Genomic DNA, 25,887 nt, shown 5'->3' with positions numbered 1-25,887 from the left:
GTCAGGGGATGCTTATCATCAATTTGTTCAAAATCTTGTCGAAAGATTTTCCAGAGGACTGGTGGCAGCTATGGTGACCTCTTTAATCCCATGCTTTTGGAATGAGATGTGTCACAAACGGTGGGTGTTTTTCACAGCAAACATTTTGACTTGTCGTAGCAGAAAAAGCCCGTGTGTCACTAATACCGTAAACAATGACTCAATTCCATTAAAGTGTTCCAGTAAGCTGTGATAATAAGCCAACGTGCACAACGCCAGGACCCTGACACTGAAACAGCAAAGCTGGAGTTCATCCATCCCCAATTTTATTATAACACCTGTTCTTTTTCCTGGATGACTTGTAAAACTGTCTTCAGTAAAAAAAGAAAAAAAAAAAAGAAAAAAAGAAAACCAGCTCAATGTCTGAGTATGTTGATCAAATACATATGAATGCATAATGCATGTAGCTGGATTCTCAATAGCATTTTATGACACTTTGCAGTATGAGTATTTTACAAATCAAAAGTTTACCCTTTGATATTTGCTCACAAACTGTATTGACAACAGAGTGAGAACAGTTAAAGTGGCTGGACAAACTTTCAGCTCATTGTTGCAGAGAATATCATAATTTTGTAGCTAAGTATGATAATTAAGGGTTTGTTTGCTTTTTGTGTTGCCAGGCCACTGTCAGTCATATCGCACACCCACATAGTCCTGATGAAGCAGATTAGCAGTTGTTCTGTGTTAAACTCTTAATGAAAAACACCAAAGGATAATTTGTTGTAAGATTTTTAACTTAGCTTTTTGCCTATTTGACCTTGATTAATGACTATTGATTAATCCCAAATTTATGGTGTCTGTCTTTTTGTCTACATAGTCTGATCCGACCCTAGAGCGACATTTCAAGGGCCACAGGGACACGGTGACCAGTGTGGACTTAAGCTTCAACATGAAACAGATTGGTAACCACCTCATCTTTTATGAATCCGTGTTTGTTTGCTTTTCTTTTGTTTCATTTTCTGTGTGTATGTTGTTGTTCATACGCCATATTCTTGCTCCCTCCTTTCCCAGCCACGGGCTCTATGGACTCCTGCGTGATGATCTGGAACATGAAACCTCAGATGCGAGCGTATCGCTTTGATGGACACAAGGAGGCTGTCCTCTCCGTTCAGTTTTCTCCCTCTGGGCACCTGCTCGCCTCCGCCTCCAGAGACAGGACTGTACGTCTTTGGGTGCCCAGCATGTAGGTTTTGAAGAATCCCTTTTTTTGTGTAGCATCTTTCTTTATTTACTTTTTCAGTTTTTTGATTCCACATCAAGACTGCCACAAAGGACAATGATGCTGACTCATAAAGGCAGCAAAACAAGTTCTACTGAATACCATTTATCTCCTTCTTCTACAAACCCAAAGGAAGGCACACATTGCTGAACACCCACTGAGTTTTGTTTGTTTGTTTTACACTTCAATGATGTCTTGTGTGCTTACAGGAAGGCTGAGTCAACAGTATTCAAAGCTCACACTGCCACCGTGCGCAGCGTTAATTTTTCTGGTGACGGACAGAATCTGGTCACAGCCTCTGACGACAAGACCATCAAAGTGTGGACCGTCCACCGGCAAAAGTTCCTCTTCTCTTTCAACCAGCACATCAACTGGGTCCGCTGTGCCAAGTATGAGACACAGAGACAGCTTTCACCACATAATATACTATCCAATTTTAGCAGTTAAATATCATTTGCTATACAAACATTTCTACTTGTGATTTTGTTTGTTGTTTTTACACTTATGTATGACCTTTTAATTACTCTTTACATATTTTCTATACAGAGTTTAACCAGTTTGTGATTCACAATTTTTTTTTATATATTTCTTGCAGGTTTTCTCCAGATGATCGTTTGATTGTGTCGTCCAGTGATGATAAAACTATAAAGCTGTGGGACAAGAACAGCAGAGAGTGCATTCACTCTTTTAACGAACATGCTGGGTGAGCACCTGCGACCAGAATGATACATGGGAAACGTGGATGGGAAATGTCATGAGGAATGACCAAAAACAAAATGTTTTTGACAGTTTTTCTGCTTGCTTTATTTTTTTTTGTCTTCCAAGTTATGCAAACCACGTGGACTTCCATCCCAGTGGAACGTGCATTGCTGCAGCAAGTACTGACAACTCTGTCAAGGTGTGGGACATCAGATCCCATAAGATGCTGCAGCACTACCAAGGTAAAGACACCTCAGAAAACCTGTATGAAGGTAGATCATGGTCATCTGATGGAGCAAAATCACACTGCATTTTCCAGCTTAAAGCAAAACTGTTATGTACTTTATTTAATGACAATATAGCAATCCTAACATTTATAGAATAATTTAATGTTTCTAGACTCTCAGATTAGTAATCCCTGATGTGTTATAGCTGCAATATTGCAATAACACCACAGTCAAGTTTTTTAGCTTTTATTATATGATAGCTCATATAATAGCACGAAAACACAAAACCACAGCCCAGAGTTTGTGTTTGGTTTGGATATATAGTGCTTTCTCTAATTTCAGTAGAGGAGCTTAAATGGCAAACATTTAAAGTCTGCTCATTCCCTCCAAACCGACTCTGCAATGCACCGAAAGTAAATCCTCACTTTTAAATACAGATTAGGTTCACGACAAATAATTGAAAGATAAAATTAGGCCTTAAAGCTCATGATCAGGGTGCTAATCAAGCTTAATGATTTCTTGCATATTCAATAAACCACATGTTGATGCCTTTTTGCCAGTCTGGCACTCAGTCTGATTGTTCTAACAGGCTCTCTTAAATGGATTTCAGTCGTGGAATCTAATAATGGATAATCACATCTGTCTGAGGAGATTGGGCACGAAGATAAAAGCTTCTCTCCTTTTCTCGGCTTTTCCACTTCACTTTACATGTTGTTATTTAGCAATTTAACCTGCCTAAAGTGTGACATTGTGGTTAAAATGTGGATTGTTTACTGTTAGACCCATGGGAATTATTCAAAATATACAACCCAGACAGGTACATAATTAGAAAGCCTTAGTCCTGGTCCTTTAAGACATAGTGTATGGACGGGCAGCCAACGCCACAATGGCAGAATGGTGTTGTCTTGTAGCCATCTCAGATTATTGTTGGGCTGTTAATTCAACTGGTTTGGGGTTTATTGAGGTGTTTAGCATGTTCTCCGTCCTTGCATGAACCTGAGCCATACTAAAAAAGAAAATACACCAATCCTGCTTTTGCTTTTGCAGCTGCAGGTATTATATCAGTATGTCATCGCATCTATAAGCCAGCAGAGGGACCTACCGCTCATCGAATGTCTTCTGTCCTCAATTTGACTTGAACTCACTGATCACATGGCAGAATATTTTCAAGTCTGGGGAGTTTGTATTGGCTACTCTACTTGATGTAATGGTCTATATTAATATTAACCGGGTGAGAAATCACTTAGTTATACAATAACTGGAGCAGTGTGATGTACAGCAGCAGTGCACTTCAAAGGCAAGCATCTGTCCCGGTGAAGTGTTTTAGAGCAAAACGTTTGCTCTTAACGGTGCCAGAGTTACTATGAAACAACTGACCTGGTCCTCTGACTTCCCGATAAGATGTTTTATAGTCCACACAAGTAATATTCAACACTATTTGGAAGATTGTCATTATTTTGATGAAAATAATCTTTAATCATTCCTTGTTATTTGACAGGCAGACGTCAAATATAACTGTTTGTCTTAAACTGCTGAAGGATATATATCAGTTTGAATTACTGTAACAAATTGTCTGTTCAAGTCCTGTTATAAACTGTGTTTTTGTGTGTGTGTTTTCTAGTCCACAGTGGCGCGGTGAACAGTTTGTCTTTCCACCCAGCTGGTAATTTCCTAATCACTGCGTCCAGCGATTCCACAATGAAAATACTGGACCTTGTAGAGGGCAAGCTACTATATACACTGCATGGACACCAGGTAGACACACGCGCACACACGCACGCGCACGCGCACACACACGCGCGCGCGCGCGCGCACACACACACACACACACACACACACACACACACACACACACACACACACACACACACACACACACACACACACACATCATACTGGCCAAGCTGCACAGTTTGATGTCTGCTTGGTTCTCCAAAACGAAGCTTTAACCATGTTTCTCTTTCCCTCTTGGTGTGGGTGTGTGGGTGGGTATGTGTGTGTGTGTGTTGGGGGGAGAGTGGGGGGGAGGGTTGGTGTGGACAGCTATGTGTGAAAGTGTTTGACATCTCCTTTGTGCATGTTTGATTCTCTAAAGTGTGTATGATGCCTTTTTTGTATGTAGTGTATTTTGGTACTTGCCTGGCGCAGGCGGCCCACTCATGGTGACTCATCTCAGGGTTGTTGGAAGGAAGCAGAACTGTGTTTCTGCCTCTGTTCCTCTGTATCCTCTCTCCTCCTTCTCTTCTCTTCCTTCTCCTCCTGCCGTTTTTTTCTCCGACCTCAGCACACCTCTCTGTTTGCCACCATCATCATCCTTTTCATTTTCCTCCTTTTCTTCCTGTATTTGCTCTTTCCTCCTCAATTTCTCCTACACATGATGCACTCGCATTTTGGCTGGCTGGCCGGCCGGACAACTCCGTGACTGTATCTGTTTGGTTGAACAGCTGACGGACTGGTCTGCTGGCTAGTTGTGGAAACCGGTGGCTTGCCAGCACCACATGTGGTCCATCTGTTTATCTATCCCTCCGCACGCTTTGCTCGTGTCTCATTTTGTCTGTTACCTGTGTTTCTCTCCAACCACTTGCCAAGTCTCCTCTCTCTGTCAGGATAAAAAAAAAAGAAGAGCTTTTCCCCCCTCTCTCTTTGCGCCTCCAAATTTGTCATCTCCTGTACTTTGTCTCACTTTCTGTTGTTGCTCTTTTTGGCTCAGTGGTGACTCCACCAATCTGTTGGTGCTGGGAGCACTCAGAGTGCTAATTGTCTCTCCAGTCGCTTAGTTAGAGATTGGAGAAGACCCCCATCTGTTCAGTGTGGGTGTCCAGGTTTACGTGTTTACGTGTCTGCTTTGATGCCGTGTATGTGTGTTGACCTATGGGGATGTATTATATATGAAAACATGTAAGTGTTTTGCTGTTGGATCTGACAAACGTGTTGTTTGCCCAGCCTCGGGAGAACCTTACCTGGCTGGGTTGAATCGTGCTAATTTGGGTTAGTTTGTCTCTGCTCCACAGTCACACAAATTTCACAACCTGTCCAAAACTTTTTGTGAAGCAAGTCCTTCACTGAATGCATACGATTATTTTCGACCCCACGAAAAGGATGAGATGCGCTCTTCTGTAGCTTACGTAGCTCCTCTCCTGCTTGAAACTGGGATAGGGTGGGACAACGTCAAGTGACAACTGATTCAAAAGTTAAAAAGGAGGCATCACAAAGACTAAAAAGCTTTCACTCCGCTGCTAGAAGTCTTACGTCGCGATGCTTTTAGAGGATGTGCCAGTTTTGTATGTATCTAGTGCCCACGCACTACAAATAGTTGTGCCAAAAGGAAATCCGATCAACTGTTGATATCTGAAGACACAACCCAATCGTCTGTCTGATCAGCACTAATCGACAATCGGCACAACTCGCACAAGAAAACTGTTTGTGCTTTATTTTTTGTTGGCTAATCCTGCCACGTGCTTCCACTTCCATGAACTATGCGTAACCATGGCTCCTTTCTCCGCACTGCTATCTACATGCTTTATGTTTTTATGCGCAATACCAATTCTGACATATAAACATTGAACTTTTGCCAATGAAGCGTTCAGATTTGTGCTCTTCGTTGTTTTAAGTTAAATGTCTGCTCCTCTGATAATTGTAAGTGGAAAAATTCAGGTTCAAACATTTTTTTTTTTATGCTGGTGTAAAGTTCAATTGTTCCTGCAGAGACTGCATCATTACAGTTTTATGGCAACACGGACTAAGAAGTCGTATTTCATGTAGCTCAACCAGTTACTGCACTTAGAAGGAGATTTCAGAGAAATAACAGTACACTAAATAAAAACAGTAAAAGTATGTAATCATGTTTGTCGGTTATTTCTTTATGGAGAGCATCATGTGGATGTGGGACCTGTCTATTTTCTGCAACCTCTGTTCATTTGTCAGTACATAAAATGTGTCTGTTCATTGCTTTGTCAAACTGTGTGTGTGTGTGTGTGTGTGTGTGTGTGTGTGTGTGTGTGTGTGTGTGTGTGTGTGTGTGTGTGTGTGTGTGTGTGTGTGTGTGTTTGCACGTGTCTGGCAATGGCAAGTGCCAGCCTGGCAGCAGGCATTAGTCAGAGCACAGACAGAACATGCTGTCTGTCAGGCCGTCGCGTTGCCATAGTGACACTGTCTGCTTCTCTCAGGTGCTTCTGGGAAACCATTCCTCACCCAAACTAGCCTGTCTGGGTGCCAGCCACAGGACACAGCTCCCTTTTTTTTCCCCCCTCACAGCAGCCTCCCTGTCCGTTTCTTTTCCAGTCTTTTGTTTGTTCTCTCCTTCATCCTCTCTTTGAACACAGTCGGAGGGCTCAAGCTCTAATCGTTGACCCTATTCTGCATTGTGAGGTGGAAAAAAAAGAATAGACTAAGATAGAGTGCGAGTTTTAGGAGCTAGATCCCGTCTATGTTTCAGGTTCATACACGCACACTCAAACACACACACACACACACACACACACACACACACACACACACACACACACACACACACACACACACACACACACACACACACACACACACACACACACACACACACACACACACACACACACACACACACATAGCATGCCAAAGTCCTGACACCAGCAGGTGATCCTTTTTGGCTCTGACCACATGTGACCTCACTCCACCTGAGTCTCTGCTTTTTGTTATCGATTGCTCCCTTGCAGTCTCACACACCCACCCCCTCCTCCACACACACCCACACATATACACACATTCAAGAGCTTCTCTTCAGAGCATAATATTGTTTCCTCGGATCGGTGAAAGATGTGGTATGAGTATTGGACACAAAAAAAACCTAGGAATGGTCTCCAGCTTTTGCTCATTGTACGTTGTGCACACAATTGCTGTGCTTTACTAGCAAGTGTGTTTGGAGTATGTATGTATATATACGTGTGTGTGTGTATATATATATATATATATATATATATATGTATGTATACTATATTCCTTATGTTGCATTAATTCCCCTTGTGTTTACATTAACACCTACACTTTCACTGTAGCCATGTTTCTTGGCAGAGGAGAAATATTGAATTATTCATATTTTTCAGTTACTGTGTGTAATGTTTGGAAATGAATGAACGCTCGGAATGCAACACAGAGTGCCATTTTTACAAGTACTGTTTCAGCTTTTCAAATATTTCGGTTTGAATAAACTGATAAAAAGAAAATCCTCTCAATGCATCATTCAGTCTGTATAACTATAGTAATTTATCAAATGTTCAGCACAATTTTCTTAACGTTACTCATTTAATTGTATGTTTAGTGGGACAGCGGTTTCATAAGAGAGAACTGGAATTTGACTACATTCATAGTCATGAATAGATAATAATAATAATAATAGACACGACTTTTTTCTCAAACTTAGGTGTAGGAATGAAAACTCAAATGACATACATGTGACTAACTATACTATTACTCACATTTAAATAGGAATTATCTGCAATGAACTCCACTTGAGATAGTAAGGAAAAAACACATTTCCACTTCATATGATCATATGAGGTGAGTCTTCAGTTTGGCAGAAGCATATTTTGAAATCATTTAAATAGTTTTGGAAATATATCCAGACATACGAGGGTGTATCAAAAAGTTCTGCAAAAAGGAGCGCAGCACCGTATCGTGCATGGGACAGGAGGGAGCTATAACCTCGGTCAATAAGTATTCCAAGTTACGTCACGGTGCTGCGCTCTCTGAAGTCTCTGAACGGTACAGTGCTTCTGGTTGCAGATCTGCATATCATAGAAGAGTGGACTATTGACGTTAGCGGAGGTCTGTGCTCTTTTAGTGCCCAGCTCATCTGAATTGGTTGACAGTTTTATGGAGCACAATATTTCTTAATGACAGTGACGTTTATGATTCTTAAAAATGTAGTTAACAGTTCGCAGCTAGGAGTTTGAGGATTATTGTCTTTGTTAAAAAGATAAGGAAACTAGACGAGGCCAAATTATGGTACAATTTTTCATTTCCCTCCCTTTGTTTCTCCTTCCCTTCGCTCCAGGGTCCAGTCACCTGTGTGGCCTTCTCCAAGACAGGGGAGTACTTTTCCTCCGGAAGCTCTGATGAACAGGTGATGGAACCTTCCTCTAATTGATCTTAAACATTGAACCTGATATAACCAGACTGATAGGCTTGCTTGTGTCTTGGCAGATCCATTATTTGCTTTCTCCATAGTGCTAAGGACACTTTTTTTTTGTTTTTCACTTGAATTTTGTGTATTGTTTTGGAATACATTTATATTTGATTTACAGGTAATGGTGTGGAAGAGCAACTTTGACTCTGTTGAATGCGGTGTTGGTATCAGACTGCAACATAAAACTGCCTCCAGCATACAGACACCACCAGCCAGCTCCACGGCTCACTTCTCCGTTAACTCGCATCCATCTGTGTTCCGCAGCCAGGTAAGTCCAGACAGCAAGGGACAAACACAGCAGTTCTACCTGAACGTCCTGTGTGCATTCAGCATTTTATGCAGCCCCTTTGCTCCTTCACACAGACACATTTATTTGATCCTAGATACACTCCAATCACATATATTCTTTTGCACATAAAACCTTTACATGCAAACATGAATATTGTCCATGGTTAATAAAAGTTCAGACTTCATTGAATCATTTTATATTATTCATCAGATTTGGCTTTGACATTTTATAGGGCAGAATGATTCATATTTGAGTGATTAAAAAAAAACAAAAAACAAAAAAAACGATAATCTTTTCACAATTTGTGTTTCAATGGATACTTTAAGAATTAAGGCACTGACATGAAGTAATTGCAGTTACCTAATATGCCTCTTAACAACTAAGCCAGAGTGCCCCGTATTTCAGGTGATTTCAAAACCAAAGTTTAAATCTGTGGTTTAAGCCCAAGGATTTCTTAAACGTCACAACTCTCAAATCTGTAAATGCCAAGGACTACAGTATGTATATATTAAATGACAACACATTGATGATTTTGACAAGGGACTCAAGCAAAGCTCTCATGAAGAGTATTATAAAAAGGTAATCCTGTAGTTTGGCTGTTAGGGTATGAGAACACATGACACAAGCAGTTAGAAAATATGCTTGTGTTCAAATAGATAATCTCCTTGTTACAAGTTACCGTGATTATTGTCTATATGTGACTATTGCTGAAACAAGGCACTGACAAACTTGAAGTAACCATGAAAATTCAAATTGGATGTTATATCTTATTTAGCATTTCCAAAGTGCCTTGTTGTGTTTATTGGTTCTTGTCCGATAATTTGTCTTTATGTTAGTCTTTTGTAACTTAATAACACATTAATATCGTTTCCGTCATTACAGTACATGAGACGGTGCACTATCCTGGTTCATACTGTTTTGATTTAATTTGACAACTAAGAGGTTTTTGGATAATATCCTGAGAGTCAATCAATGCCAAAGTCACTTAGATTATTAAAAAATTCAGATGGAAATCAAGCCTTACTGACTCTTAAGTCCATTTTGTGGCAGCATGTTCTCCAATTTCATGAGAGTAATTTAATAGAACATCATTCTCTGGTTTTCAGTAGGAGTCTCTACTTGCTCTGATTCCACCACACCCTGTCTGACTGATATGCGCATCTATCCAAAAAGACAGTGCACTTAATATGTAGCCTAACAGCCACGTTCTGTGGCTCAATTTCAAAGCTAAATTTAAATAATATATTTTAGCAATGGTTCTCAACTGGTGGCTCGTGACCACAAGTTGGCGTAGCTTTTGGGTCTGAAAAACGAGGCCAATATGGAAGTGCCTTAAGCTGTAATACCGCTGAGGGCTGCTAGGGGTTGGCTCCAAAAAGCCTCTGGCTCCATAGACTCCCATTCAACTTCTCTCATGAAACACAAAGTCAATAATTTTTTTTCCATGAAGTAATTTTGGTGTTGTTAGCTAAAGTCACTCCTTCTTATTAGTTTTCTGGTGGTCCATCTGAAAATAATCCCATCATTAATTAGAAAATAGGCTGAGAAAATCGGTGTTTTGGTCGTGTCTATTTGATTGACAGGCCTGTTGTGCAGTCAGGTTTCCACTATCGGTGGCCGGGATGTATAAAACAAGTTAGACTTTTTATTTTGAAATATCCAGAATTCCTGTTGATGTGCTTTTATTTTCAAGGATATAAATTACATATGACCGCGTCCGTGCTTTAGCTGTTTGCTGCCAGTGTTATCATGACAGTAACACTGTCACATCAGTAGTTAGCTCTCATTTCAGCATCCGTTAAAAGGTGTGGGATGAGATCAGTTCTGTGCTGAAACTGAATGTTGTTGTGTAGAGTTGTTAGTTGAAGAGTCTCTGAAGCTTTATTGGATAACCTGTTCGAAATTTATAGATACTTCTCTGTCTTAAAACATGAAACAAACTTGACAGAATGGATGTAGACCTAATATTTTTGTAAATCTTTCTTGCTGACATCCAGCATCAAACGAAGACGTCCATAAGATAGATTTCAGATGATGTCTGCATATCATATATAACTCATAATGTGTATAGTATATCATATATTACTCATACATGCTCATGGCGCTCAAGGATGTGAATGCTCAGTTGGAAAGTGACAAATGTTAATGTCATACATTTTAACTGCTGAAGGCATAGTTCAGACTTGTAGAAAAAAAAGATATTCTATTTTCACACAAAAGCTAAACTGAGTTGAGAAATTACAGGACAAGGAGAGAAGGAAGAAAAAAAAACTCAGCGCTTCACTTCAGAACATTGCTTGAAATGAGATTTAAATAACTAAAGGACAGATACAGGAGATCGTTCCTGCCCACTGCAATAAGACTGTACAATAACTCACCTCTGGTAAAATCCATCACACAACAATAACACTGTTGGTTGTCTGTTTTCTTGTTTGTTTAAATCTTTGCACTATTGTTTAGTTAGTTTTAATTTAATTTGATTATTCTATTTTATTCTATTTATTGTATATACTGTGCATTTTTATATTTAATATTTTACTGTTGTTTTATTGCTTTCCTGTACCTGTAAGGCTGCTGTAGCGAAAAAAATGTCCCCTTGTGGGATTAATAAAGTATCTATCTATCTATCTATCTATCTATCTATCTATCTATCTATCTATCTATCTATCTATCTATCTATCTATCTATCTATCTATCTATCTATCTATCTATCTATCTATCTATCTATCTATCTATCTATCTATCTATCTATCTATCTATCTATCTATCTATCTAAATGAACACAAATTTTTCTCAGAAACAATTTGGGCTATAGGAGGTCAAAAGTCTTTGACCAAAGCAGGTAATATTAAAATCATTCAACCTAGAGAAATGAATCTCGTTCAAACGGGAATTTTGTTTCACTTTTGTTGTGCAGAGAGCAAAATGAATCTGAAACATGAAAGTGACCGAAAAGATCAACTCAAAAGAACGGTAAAGGTAACACAAACGCATAGAGAGAGTAGTGCTGCCATTAGTGATGTTTAAATATTAAAGGACCTACAGCAGACATGCATACAAAAGGAGACAGGGTGTCATAGGCTGGCCGGGGAACTTCAGGGAATGGTTTGAATTTCAAACCCTTTGACTCTTACAGTGTTATTTACATCAAGAAGGGCACAGCCAAGGTCTTCTCTCTCACACACACAGACACAGCCTCAGTGTCTCTCCTTTCTTTTATTGATGCTTAGTTAGGAGTTTTGATCCACCCACAGTGATGCTGCATCACTTTTATACTCCAGAATCCAGAATAGCAGGATCAATAACAAACAAATGTATCTCAAAAGTGAACAAAGGGACATTGCATGTAAATGCAACATCCTCAGCACTCCCCCCAAAATTTCTGTTTATCTCACAACTGCCCAAATGACCTAAAAAATATTTAAAAAAAATTAAATATATTTTGCTGTAGTGCTTTGACTAAACCGCAATTATGAGACACAATTACTACTCTTTTTTTAATGTAGTTGTCATTTCATTTACATTACATTGCCTCACTCCCTTTTTTTCTTTTTTTTAAACTTATGCTGAGTTCAGATTACACGGTGTGTCACTAAAATAGCTTGAGCCCAAAAAAAAACACGATTTAAGAAACCCACAAGCGTTTGGAGGTGATCTTTAAACAACCACGATAATTATCGAAAAGCTCCATCAATCAGCACAGTCCCGATTATAATAAAAAGGATTTTGAAGAAAGTATTGATGAAGCATTAGACATGTTAATGTCAATATTTCCTAAAATGAACTTGAGCAGTGTGAGTGCATACAGCAGTTTTCAGTTTCCTGTAAACACCTGCTTTTTTTTTTTTTTTTAATGCCATTTGTGAAACCTTTAAGGCTCTTCCTCCTCTTCTCTGGCTGTCTTTTTTTTTTTCCCCCTTTGTGCTGTAAGAATAGGATTGTAAATGGATTTTACTAGCTCGTACACGTGGCAGCCGTTATTGTAGATGTGGCTGAAAGGGTGATTCGAAAATCGGCAGCTGGACCATGCAGAGGGAGATAATTAGTGCCATGTATGAAACATATTCTCTTCTTCTGAGAACTCCTGGTCTCGTATAACCATGAACCCTTTCATTGGGATATATTGTTTTTTCAAACACAGCTGTCTGAAGCTTCGGCACTAATGGAAAAGTTACACTTCACATCTGCTTGATTATGAAACGACTGTGCTGGCAAAATTGGTGTTTTTCTTGACTCTATCTTCTTTAAAAAAAATATGCTTTCACAGGTCATGTTTGAATGATGATAGAGGTATTTGTAATGTATTTGATGTACTGGATTTTTATCAGCCAAACAGTTGCAGTCTCTGTTTTGGCAGCTGTAGATTCAAAATCAAAAAATTGTGTGAGCCACCCAGAGACCCTGGGCTGTTAGTTAGTTTGTTTTTAGGTCACTTTAGCCCTTTTTTTTTTTACTCATGCAGCTGTTAGATATTGGGTTTGATACTATTTTATCAACCCCTCAGTCATACTGTATAGCAACAAGAACAAGCTGAAAAAAAAAATCAACGCTAAATGAATAGTTTGGTTTGGATACAAGTAGTTTGGTGCCTGGGTATGCATTAAACATGTTACTTATGTTGCTGTTACCACAAAAACCTTGTAGTTAGACACTTCTTACAGATTTAATTGAAACACCAAGTCATTAAAAAACAATGATAGGTAATCTTTGGTCTTTGAATGCTGCTTTTTATTTGACTTGATAAATGTTTAATTTCTACTAATTCCAAATAAATATTTTTACTACAAGTAAAAAGAAAACTCTACCAGTGGGACCTCAAACCTTAAAGAAAACAATCCCATAGAGACTTGTGTCATCATGGGGACAAGGATTAAGTCCTCACTGGAATATAAAAACAAGTACACACACACACACACACACATGCAAACATTAACCTCATTAACCTAAGTTAGTTCCTGCCGTTGACATTTCTTTCATCCTTGTTTGGATTGTCATCTGCCAGTTTGTTACAATTAAAGTAATGGTGGGAGCTTTCAAGACTTTCCTTTTCATTTATAATTTAGGCATTTATAATTTATTATTAATGCAAGCCCTTTTATCTCTTATGAACTGCCACGAGTCTCACACACGTGTTGCCTCAGAGAAAGCAGAGAAGAGAAAAATGTCACCTGCTTGCCTAAATGTGATCATTTGTTTTTCTCTTGGAAAGAGTATTGCAATTTTTTTTTAGTTAAAAGGGAAAGAAAAAAAAACAGAGAGCTTCTCTAATATAGGAGAAGTGGAGCTAATGTGCTTTTATAAATTGACTTATTTTCAGAGAGGCTGACTGCAGTAAACAGGATGTTCTTTGGCTGAAAGCAGCCATGACAGTTGCTGAACACTACTGGCAGTCATACATCCAAATACGCAACTGCAACCTCCTTGAAGAGGTGCACAGCATGTAGACTATCATAACGCTATTTACACATTTACATTTTTTAAATCAGAAAAGGGCAATGTTAGAAGTTAAGGTTGTATGTCTAAAAATCATTATTCTTCACCAGCAACTGAGTGTATGTTGTAAATTTAGAAATATCTTTTTGTCCATAACAGCTTTTAACAATTAAATGAAGCTTAGTGATTGCCATGGCTAAAATTCATGTTGTGTCTGTATACTAGCAAAATAAGGTTTTATTTTTAAGATACTAGCTGGTCATTTTTTACTCCTGTCAACATGTAAGTAGATACACAGTTAGCTTAGAGTATGGTTATAACAAACCTCTGGATAACATCAGGAGAAGCTTATTTAAAAAGATAAATCACAGAATCCTTTTTATGTGATAATTCTGCGTTTAAGTCGTCTTATGTCACCCAGGTGTTAAAACAACCCTTTCTTTCCCTGCCTGACATCCAGTATTACACAATACCGCCTTTGGCAATAATTCATTTCACCAGGAAGAAATTGACTAATGAGACAGTAATGCTGTGTTTATTCATACTGAGGCAAAGGCCACCCATGTCCACTACCCTCTCAGAATCAAATCCACAGGGATTTCATAAGTAGATAATTTGATATGCTTATCCGTTAATGTACTTGGATGCAAAGCTCCATGATAATTTGCCAGCAGTGGGCACTATACCAGGAACATGTAGGCCTATTTGGTAAACACAAAAAGGCAGCTTTAAAATGAGGTCTCTCCAGCTAAAGATTGAGAGTGTGTGTGGTTCAGTCAGGTTGTTTCTTTGCTCAGCACAGCTGTGCAAATCTTAATTTGCTGCTGTTTTGTTGATTGAGCATAGATGCATTGGTGTGTGTGTGTGCGTGCGTGCGTGCGTGCGTGCGCGCAAGCTCGTGTGTGTGAGTGCGTGTGTGAGTGCCAACCATTGCTGACAGGCAGATCAGCTCTCTGATCACATCCGCCCTAATCCCCCTCATCTCCCACCTCCTCCTCCTCCTCTTTCTGTCTCTAGCTTCACATCTGGGTCTTTCTCCCGCTCACGTGTGCAGACAGACGAGCTGCACACTCACAGCAGGCTTCCCTTCACAGCTCAAAACACACAAACCACTGCACTGATCAGCTCAGCTTTAGGATGTGGAGTGGAGAAAATGGGGCGGGGGAGTCTGCAGTCGCTGTATAAACTTTGATCTCCTTCACCATTATTTTATCACTCACGCTTTTAAAGCCTCCACAGCAGTGAAATAAGTCAACTTCACCAATCACAGATATTTCTGATACAGTGTTTCTGGTTATGTGTGTGCATCTTTAAGGTGTATAGGCAGGTGGCATTGTTCTCACGGCGGGAGCTGAATGCATCGTACAGCGGGGAATACAGAGAAAGGCAGCGGGTGTGAAGAGGGAGGGCTGAAGACAGGATAGCAGTGGAGTTAAAGAGAGCTTAATGGTCTAGTGGAGCGAGAGAACATCAGTGAGGAGCAGGGAGAGTGAATCGTAGGGAAAGTGGGAAAACAGGGTGAGCGCGTGAGAGAGCTGCGCTTGAAACAAAACCAACAAACAACCAAGACAATAATGAAAAGAGAAAATCTGAGAGCCATTACCAGACACCTGTTCATGCTTCTTACATGAAAGGAAGATTGAAAGAGATGGTGACCAGGAAAAATAGAAGCAGATAGAAGACAATGAAAGATGTAAGAGGAAGAAATAGTGGAAGAAGCAGCTGAAGAGAACTGGAAAATGAGAGTGAGAAACATTCTCTCTTGTTGATTCTATAAACTACCATGCAGCCCAAAAGCATAAGTCAGAGCTGAGTCACACCAAACGCTTCATTCATCAAAAAGCCTCACTAGCAGTTTGTCTTAAAACATTTGATTCACTCTCATTTAACTAAAATGTCGACAGCTAGTGGAAAGGATTGTCTACATTTTATAGTTATATTATGATGCGCACACACACACGCACGCACACACACACACACACACACCAGTCTGTTATCAAAAAGTACATTTTTGTCCAATGGGAATACACTGAATGGAGTAACCAATATGAAGACACAAACCTCCAGCTTGTCTTGCTTGCTTGCTTGGAGTTTGCTTTTTTCCAGAGTACATCATGAAACTGGAATTACCACCTGAGGGATGTTTGCCTCCGCCAGCTAGTCAAATTGCAGTTTACATCCATGTCTGTCTAGACTCATATAATAGATGTCGTGAAGACTTTGAAGGAATCCTTGTGTTAAGATGCTTGGTCAATAAAGCTGCTTTGACAGTTGACGACATCTTTTAAATATGGATGTTGCTGCAAAGAAGCTACAAATTTTCAAACGTAGATACTTAACACACGTCGTCAATCTGACATTTGACCTTTGGCCACCAAACTTGAATCACTGTATCCTTCATTCCAAGTAAACATTTGTGCCAAATTTGAAGAATTTCCCTCCAGGCATTCTTGAGATATTGCGTTCACCAAAATAGGCCGGTGTGAGGTCACTGTGAGCTTGACTGTTGACCCTTAAAATCGAATCAGGTCATCCTTCAGTCCAAGGTAACATTTGTGCCAAATTTCTAGAAATTCCTGGGGTACACAGTGACCCTAACTTTAGCCTCAGACTGTTTCACTTCGTCCATTTCAGAGCTTTTAAGGTGATGTGCTTCAAACGATTATGTTATGTGACTAAAAGTCATTTCTAACAAATGTTTTCACCAGCGGTCATTGATGCAACTTCTAAGCGACATGAAATGTATGTTCGGCATTGTTCAGCCCGTCACTCTGGGAGTGTTGTTTTCATGTGATTAATTGGCACGTGAATGTGTATTGCTTTGGTCATGAGAATCTTCACACAGGCCGTGATATATCACGCAGCGAAAAAGCTATTTTATATTGATATTTCTGAGCTTTCACACTACGAGTAAAAGCATTAACCAATCACATTGTGTGAAACGGATGTCAACATCACAACTCCTAATGACAACGTTGATTTGTTTGTGTCTCTGGCCACATGGTGTTATATGACAAAGGGCACAACAACTACAAAGACGACGGTCTAAAGGGCAACGTATGGAACAGCTCTGCCAAACAGCTAGACTGTCAGGATAGCGGGTCGTTTATGTTGTTTAGTTTTGGACGTGGGACAACAACATCTCCACCAGGTGTTAATGAATCTATCAGTTTTGCTGAAGAATGAGCTAACGCAAATCTATTCCAACCTTTGAATTTTTATAAACAACTGTTGCAATTGTTGCAACAATTTGAGGTGTAATATTTTCACTTGAGTGTTTTGCATTTTGGTGTTGTTATAGTTGTCACATCCCAGGTGTGTAAAGGCCTTTAGTCCTGATGACGTATGAAGAACAGCGCTCGGTTTAAACATTAAATATGAAGACAGAAATTCAAAGAGTTTGTTACTGACTTTTTTTTTTTTTTCATATTTTGACTTTTCATGGTAAAGTGTCACGGAAAACATTGTTCACATGTTCTAGTAAGTCGTGACACAGTGAGTGTAAGCCAGCATGTACAATGCCAGGACCATGAAACTGAAGCAGCCACAGGTAACACAGCCATCATTAATTTTAATGACTTACACCTGTGCTTTCCTCCTTGCGACACCAGTTTCCTTGGGGCTGTTTTGCAAACTCACAGAATTAACTACTATTTTGCTACAACTGATTCGATTTAGCCGCAAACTTTGTCAATGTGACATCAATTTTCACTTGCTACAAATACGCCTTTTGTTATGTTTGTTTAAGTTGTCATCAAAATCACTGCTTTTGCAATTCAAAAAAAAAATGGCACTTTTTCAAATATTGGTTTAGATATACAAACATTCAGCTCTAAGCGCAAACATTTTTTACAACTCGTCAGGCATCACTGTACAGCTTTGGTATTAGTTCTCTCCCTATTCTCAGCATTTTAGACTAAGGTTAAAACCGTGACAAAAAAAAATTCTGTGACAGTGAAGGCGCCCACAGTTTCTCAAATAACAATATTCTCAATAGACTTTTGTAATGGCAGGCATTTTGACTTGTCGGGGCGCAGCTGGAACCAAACTCTAGCATTAACAACATTAATAACATCTTAATTACTTTTAGATGTGCTTGTGAGCCAGCAGAGACCAGCACAGCAGAGAGCTCTGGCACTGGTACAACTGCAGGGAATGTAGCCATCATTAACATTATTAGTTACACCTGTGTTTGGCAACTCAATGTGCCCCCTTTTAAAAAGGTCTGTATTCCATTATCTACAGCTGAATACATATATATATATATATTGTGTAAATGGCATGACTCTCTTTTTTTTCTCAACTGGAAACTCTTATTATTGCAGTCACTACTCTTGTAGCTGGAAGGGTTTCAGGGTGGTTTCAGGGAGATTTAAGCCTGGCAGATGCTTGCATTTACAGTACATAGTTCATTTATTTCCAGAGCTGATGTCACAAAGTGCTTCACAATGAAGACAAAAAAGCAAATAAAAGACAGAACAGCGGACAATATACAGTATGTGCTGTGACAAGGGTTCCTAAACTTTTTCACACGATGTACCACAATGTAGATACCAACTTTTTTCTTTTTTTTTTCAGAAAAATAAATTCACTGATGTAACCATGCAATAGTCTCAGAAAGGATGAAAAACAACAACGTTACGCTGCTGTTTTAAAATTAAACAATACATTTAGATCTCTTGCTAGAGGGAGCACCACTAAGATTCATTTTTGCAATTAAGAAGTTCATGTCACTTCTCTCTTAACATATTTTTAGACCGTGTAACCAATTTATAATTCCATTCAATCCTCTTTCTAAAATCAACGACTGGGGAGTCCGAATCCGACTAAGTCAAGCTAACGTTTGCGTTATGCTATGTCCAGTATGTCACATCACCATAGGAAGATTTTATTTTTTATTTATTTAAGTATTTTCAGCAAATTGTTACATCATTATAATGCCATGTGCCTGTTGTTTGTTATAAAATGAAATTAGTTTTTAGTTTACGGTTACATACATACATTTCTAGCACTCTTTAAATTCAACAATAATATCTAATGTTTTGAACACATACATGTTTAGTCCTTGGATATAAGATGAGCCCCATTTTTCTTTTTTAAAACCTAACTTCCTGTATTTGGGTCATTAAGGTAGTCAAGCACAGCCAAGATCAGTGTGATTCTTTGGGGTAATTAAAGACAGCTGGTAACTCAGTGATTTTTAATTACCTTTAATACTGTTCAGTTTCTATCATTAAATTTTTTTATCTGAATATAACTGAAAGACCCCAAATTGATGAAGGAACCAGCTGCTGAAGCACAAAGAAGACATTTGAGTTCGACACTTCAACAACTATTGTTCTTTTTTTGTGTGTGTGTGTTAATGTGAGGGTGCTTGTGTGGACTGATGAATGGTTCTGCATGCAGGCTGTATTGATGGCTGGCTGTGTCAGACTAAGGTTTTAATTTGGGCCTCAGGAAATTTTCCACTGTTGGTTTTTCCACTCCAGGTGATTCATTAGAAGGGTGGTTACTGTGTTTACGTGCGCGTTCACGTGCGCGTATGTGTACACATGTGCGTAACAGGGTTTTCCCCGGACCCACATTAGACTACAGTGGCACAGGACATGTTGAATTTGCAGAACAGTATATTGTTTCAGTATCAACATTGCTATGTACACATCACATTAACCACAATAGTATACATTACAAATAATTTTACTGCGAGGCACTTTTGGCTGTATTTAACTAACATACAATTCAGTCTTAATAAAAATGTGAGTAAAAAGTTAAAGAACAAATACCTTTCTCGTACATTTTCTATCACACCTTCTCTCCATAATTCTTCTAGTCAGTCTTGATTTTCTAGTCACCTTTTCAGAACTACTTACCAGGTAGCCTCAGACTTAGGCACCTGTGTGTGAATGTATGTGCGTGTGACACGTGCAGATTCATCTACATCCATGTTTGCCTCGTTTTGTGTTTGCGCACAAGTGTTTTCATGGGGAAACCAGTGCTTGGTGTCTGTTTGTTTAAGCAGCTGTTTAATACAAAGCTACAAGGCACACTCTGAACAGGAGTTAATCCAGTCTTGGTGAAGCTTGTAGGCTCAGCAGAACTGCTCTATTGTCTCTTTCTCACTGTCTCTATCAGTCACCAGTGACTTGTCTTGTCTAATCTATTTTCCCTGAATCTGAGTGTGAGGCAGATGTGCTTTTTAGTTTAGTCATATTCTTGACACAAAATCATGACGGGTCAAAAAAACAAGACCAGTAATAAAACACTAGAGTTCAGGGGAAGATTTAGTATAGTTTTGTTTAGGTTTTTTTTTGTCTGTGTGCCATCCCGCTCTTTATTTATAGGAACTGTCGGGGAAATTATGTCAGACAGTTGTAGCTATTTTTACAAGAAAATAACGAAAGCATATTATCAATTTAACAACGTAACTGCTGCATTTATGGATATGCAAAATTTGAAAAATGAAAGTTAAAAACATCAAGTCAAAATAAATGTCAAAATTATTACATAATCGCAAGTATGTGAACATAATCTGCATATTTTTTTATTAATGGTCAGAATAGCTTCCACTCATGCCTATAAAAACCACTGGATAAAGCTAACAAAAATATAATGTTTCAATCAATGTTTCTGCTTAATTCTCCACCATTTGCTGGCGCTCTTTTAATCTCATCTCACCTCCTTCTTCTGCTTTGATTTGAAGGCACATGAGTGTAGAATTAGGGCAACCAACTGCTTATCTCGTGGCGCTTAACTTCTAATATTTAACAGACGGCTTTTCGATGAGCATCTATTGACATAAACATTATGGATGTAGGTGCCACCCAAACATCACAGCTGATAAATGGCACTTCTTTACAAGTTAGATGTGTATTTATAAACTAACTATAATAGTTACATAAAATAAACAGAAAAATAATTACATCATTAATTACATTTATTTGTATGACAACTAATGTTCAGCTAAAATTTAATGATCATGACAATTACTGATCCATACTTGGAACAAAAAAAATGGTAGTTCAGCAGTGTCAGAGTTGTAACCCCCCTGTTGTTTTGTAAGCCAGGTGACATTCCAATTTGATTTGTGTCTAACACCTCGTATGAATAGAAATATTTTTCGTTATATTGGGCTGTATAAACAGAATTGACTTGACTATGTTGTTATTTGATGGTAATGAAATACCTAACGGCAGCTTACCAACAGTTAATTAAACCATTTAACCCAATTAAGACATGAACCGCATTGGAGGTTCTTTTTCTGTCATTTTACTGGAACTGATCCTGGCTGTGATCTCATTTTCAGATATTGCCTTGTCTTGCAGAGCTGGCCGGCCTAAAACCTGCCACTTTTACATTGTTCTATTTTTTATTAGAAAATGTATTTTGTTAGTCACAGATGTCACTTTTTGAACAAGATGTTTCCGTGACACTTAAGTTCTGTGTTTCTACTGGTTTATTTTGTCAGAGCTTACTAAGGATGACACAGATAAGAAGTCATATCAAGGAACATGTCATCGCCCCTTTGTACGTGACTGAAGGGAACGTGTTGAGCCAAGCGACGGCTGATAGATCCCCTCATCTGGCTTCATTTAGGAACAATGCAGTTTGACACTGTGCTTAGCTGAGTGGGAATAGGTTTCCTGGTGCGTGGTGATGAGTAAAACAGTTGTTATGTCCCTCACAGAGACGGAAGAGAGATGTTACGCACGCGCACATACCCACAATTTTTCACAACCAGAGAGACAGAAATATGGATAAACCTCCACATGGGTGCAAAGCTTTAGGCATGACGATGGAGATATGTGTTCCATGACCTTCGTGTGTTTATGCCTATATGAATTAATAACAACAAAGGCAGACTGACTTGTGTGTTTGTGTCTGTGCGTGTCATTTTGTAAGAATGTGCTTGTCAACAGTTCCCCTCAGTGGCAGTATCTAACTGATCTGAGGGTTTGTAAAGTATATATAGTGGAGCCTAAATGAGCTACAACCGACATCTATTGGGAGCTGATCAGGCTCACGGTGGGCTGGCTTTTAAGATGGCGCAGCTCACCCTAATACATATGGTTTGACAAAGAGCCTCATCAATGATTGCTTATGTGTTTTTTTGCATCCGTGTTTGTTACATTTTTAGCTTTTAAATCTTTTAAAACCAAATTAATATTCACTATAATTCAATTTTACAGCATGTGCATGAAGTTTGACCTGACCATATCTATTTAATAAAAAACAGTAAGACATAGTGACAAAGAAAGGGATTTTCACGCCGTATGTAGAGTAATATGATGCAGTAGTTGGTCATAACACTATTGCAGACAGAAATACTTTCGAGTGACAAATGTCTACGGTGTCGACCACACACTTGGCACATAAACAGTGACCCTTCCAGCAAACAGAAAAACAGATTTTTGGTGACATATCTTTTGGGGCGAGTAAATCACAACTCTGTTGTCAGGAGATTGAATATTACTGCTATTGTTGCTATATTGTTGGTTGATTTATTGAAGATATAATTCAGTGTTTCCCAACTGAACTGGCTGCAGGAGCTTCTCAAATTTATTTTACAAATATTGGTGCAGTAGTATAGAACCCCTTCATGCACTGTTTAAAAAAATTAAATAATCAAAAGAAATGTGCAGCAAATGTGCAACTAGAGTTAATATGCTGTTTACAAATGTTTGAATGAGAGCTAACTACTTAAATGACAATATTAGTTATCTTCTTACTGGCTTGACAATTCTGGCAGTAAACACAACTGGATGAAACCTACAAGATAAAACGTTTTTGTCCTTCAAAATAAAAGCTTAGAATTTATTTCTTGAACTGTATCTCTTACGCGATCCACCAGTTGAGAACGACTGATCTAATTCAAAACTTGTGTTTTGTTAAAAAAAATAAAATAAAATGAGTGACCCTTTTCTTTTCAGTATTTAAAGGGGAGCTGTTTTAAAAGCACTTTATGAAGTTTAGGGATAAAACAAATAACTACCCATTTTCAACTAATTCCTGTTTGATAGCATACTCAAGCGGACAGAAGCCCAAAGTACAGTAAACATTTCAGTGTCTCTGTAATATGCACTCACTACATATTGATGACGCACTCGTCTACAATTGAGCTGTACTCCGGTCACGACAGAAGCACATAAGAGACATCAGAGTTTCTCACAACTCTTTACCCTGTGGCCTCTCTGTTTTCAGACCTCTGAATCGGCAGAACATTTGCACAGACTGGACTCTCAAACTGCTGCCCACATTCAGAGCTGCAATCGTAGTGGCAGCCACAGAGCGACTCATTCCCACGCCTACAGAAACCCCAGCACCAGTTCCTCCACCACCCACCAGACCCAGACCCAGAGCTCACAGCACCATTCAGCCCGGGATCAACCGCAGTCCTTCACTTCAGATGGAGGGGTCCCCCCTGCCCTAGCCAGCACCCTGGAACACATCATAGGTCAGCTGGATATTCTCACTCAGGTAAGCAGAAGATGTGCTAATCTTTCATAACAAACAGCATGTACTGTACTTTGCCTGTGCCTCCCACCCACACTGTTCAGAACAAAAGCTTCCTCTACTTTTCAACCTGCAGGGCAGAGATGGTTTCAGCAGCACAAACACCAAAGTATTCAGAGAGCACAAGCTGTTTCATTTTGTTTGGTACTCTATTAAACTGGTGACACACAGGTGATTTTATTCCTCATGCTAAGAGTTGAATTTCATTATTTCATTCGAAACCATTCTTTACTTAAGGTGTGACATAATAAGACTTTATCATTATCATGAATAACCCTTGGACACTGCCAAGCCAAAGCTATGTTTTTAAAATCTAATGTTAATGCTGTATATTATGTATAATATTCCACCCACCTCCCTGATCTGGAGAGAAAGCCAGGGACAAAAACAAATAAACTGTCTGCATGGCTAGAATCTAGAATCTGTTAGTTGTTGGAGTAAAGTATGGCTTTAACCTTCTGATTTATCCATCCATTTACTTGTATTGATATTGTTGGTTGTGTAATCTTTTCTTTTTAATTTACATATACACACCCACATCATGCTAGTGTTTGGTAGGCTCTTCTCTGTGTGGCTGGTGAAGGCCAGGCACAGATTGAAGCCAGACCAAACCAAATCCTGCAGTACTAAAAATAGATCCTTCAAATAAAACCGAAAGGAACACAGCAGTTTAAACTCAAAAGTTCTGCTTCTCATCAATTCATGTCCTTTTTTTAGATTTGTGGTGTTTTTGTTTAGATTCATACGTTATTAGTGATGGACACTGACAGGCATATGGAATAAATGTTGCAGCAATATTTGAGTTGAAAATGAAATGACTGCGGCTGTTCATCTTGAATTATGCTGTCAAGATTTATATTTGGGTATCCCAGTTCATTGGCAATGTTGTGGCTCCACATTAAACCACACTAATTGCAAGGTGGTACTCACACCTATCCAGTTCTTTTATGTACCTCGTCTGTTGTGTTTGTGTGGTAAGATGCTGCAAATGAACACTTCCCTCTGGAAATGGAATTTCAGGGTCGGTAATTGATAACCGATAATTAGGTGTTTGTTGTGGTCCGTACTGAAGCAATAACCAAAAATATTAGTCTTACAAATGCAAAATTCTAAAGCCGAAGTGTAAATATTTTTCAACAAGTTTATTTTTGCAATACAACATAATCTCACATTTGATGTAAAAGGGCTTGCAACTTGGCGCATTGCTATTAAAACAGTGTATTTGACAAGTTGTAGGAAATAATGCTGTTCTGCAGAGGAAATCGATTTCCTCATGTGCAATGATGTGCACATTATGAATCTTTCACATTGTAATTTTTTAACTTTTGCATGTTTTTGCGCTGCTGCGTGTCTTTGTGTATGTAACAAGCTGACTGTACGTATTTTGTTGACCACCTGTGTCAGTGCATATTACTTAATACTACTTACCTCAATAAAGCGCCCTTAAAAAAAACAACCGTAAAATACTGAGCCACTGACTTAAAACCAGGTGTTTGTTGGTCAATCACACAGTAGCTTCTCACTCCCTTAAGATAACAAAATTGCACTTGACCGCAACTTATTTTAAGACCAACAAGTGCATAGGTGCTGAGATGGGAGCAATTTGGGTGAAATTGCTATTTACCCAATGTGGACGGTAAATGGGAAAATTACAGCTGCGTTCATCTGCAGCAAAAGACACTTGAGTTGCGCTTGGCGCTGCTTTACACTGGGTGTAAGATGCCACTAAACTGCTAACTCACTGCAGGCAGAGAGGAGGAAGGAGAGCCGTCTTAGCCTCAAAATCTACAAGAGTTCAGCTAATTTTCAATTTCACAGATCATTAGGTTCAACTGTTATAATATAAATAGTGTTTGTTTTTAGCACATACATAACTCGTTATTACTGTGACATGCTCTAAATGGCTGTTTGAGGTAGAAAGCATAAAACGGTGGCGTGGGAGAGAAGGTAAAGATGGGACAATCGTAGATGCACCATCTTTTACCTGTTTAATATGTTCTGCTGGTTGAACAGGTGTGCGATAAATCGCTTGTACTTACTCGCGGACTTTGTTGTGTGTGTATACTTAACTATTGTCGTGGTCACCCTCGGTAAACTGTAGCCCAAAGTTTGTTTTATTCCCTGCGCTGTGTCCTCTCCACTCTGAAGTGACTCTTCTATTTGCTCTGTGTGTGAGGAGTTCAGCCCTGCACTTGTGTAACCAGGCAGCTACACGGAGAGCAGAAGAGAGAGCCTAAAATCACCAATCAAAACTGAGTTTGAAGGGGTGTTGCCGGTTCGCAGCATGGTTTTCATTTTTAGATGTAAT

General features: G+C 39.0%; 1 protein-coding gene across 1 annotated transcript in view; it reads left to right on the top strand.

Annotated features, from left to right (window-relative positions):
• The window catches only part of poc1a (POC1 centriolar protein A), a 41,882-nt gene that overhangs the window by 3,671 nt on the left and 12,324 nt on the right, over nt 1–25,887 (top strand). Inside the window, exons 2-10 of the mRNA XM_069690904.1 lie at nt 857–941; nt 1,051–1,222; nt 1,468–1,647; nt 1,854–1,961; nt 2,084–2,199; nt 3,806–3,939; nt 8,216–8,284; nt 8,466–8,615; nt 23,268–23,543. Coding sequence (XP_069547005.1) covers nt 857–941; nt 1,051–1,222; nt 1,468–1,647; nt 1,854–1,961; nt 2,084–2,199; nt 3,806–3,939; nt 8,216–8,284; nt 8,466–8,615; nt 23,268–23,543 — 1,290 coding nt within the window. The remainder of the gene's footprint in view (nt 1–856; nt 942–1,050; nt 1,223–1,467; nt 1,648–1,853; nt 1,962–2,083; nt 2,200–3,805; nt 3,940–8,215; nt 8,285–8,465; nt 8,616–23,267; nt 23,544–25,887) is intronic.

The sequence above is a fragment of the Brachyistius frenatus genome, unplaced genomic scaffold (assembly GCF_029030835.1).
Source record: "Brachyistius frenatus isolate BFR_SWC_R1_liver_20210118 unplaced genomic scaffold, ASM2903083v1 Contig_10, whole genome shotgun sequence".
NCBI classification, from domain to species: domain Eukaryota; kingdom Metazoa; phylum Chordata; class Actinopteri; family Embiotocidae; genus Brachyistius; species Brachyistius frenatus.
The sequence above is the reverse complement of the archived record's forward strand: the minus strand, read 5'-3'. Positions and strand labels throughout refer to the sequence as shown.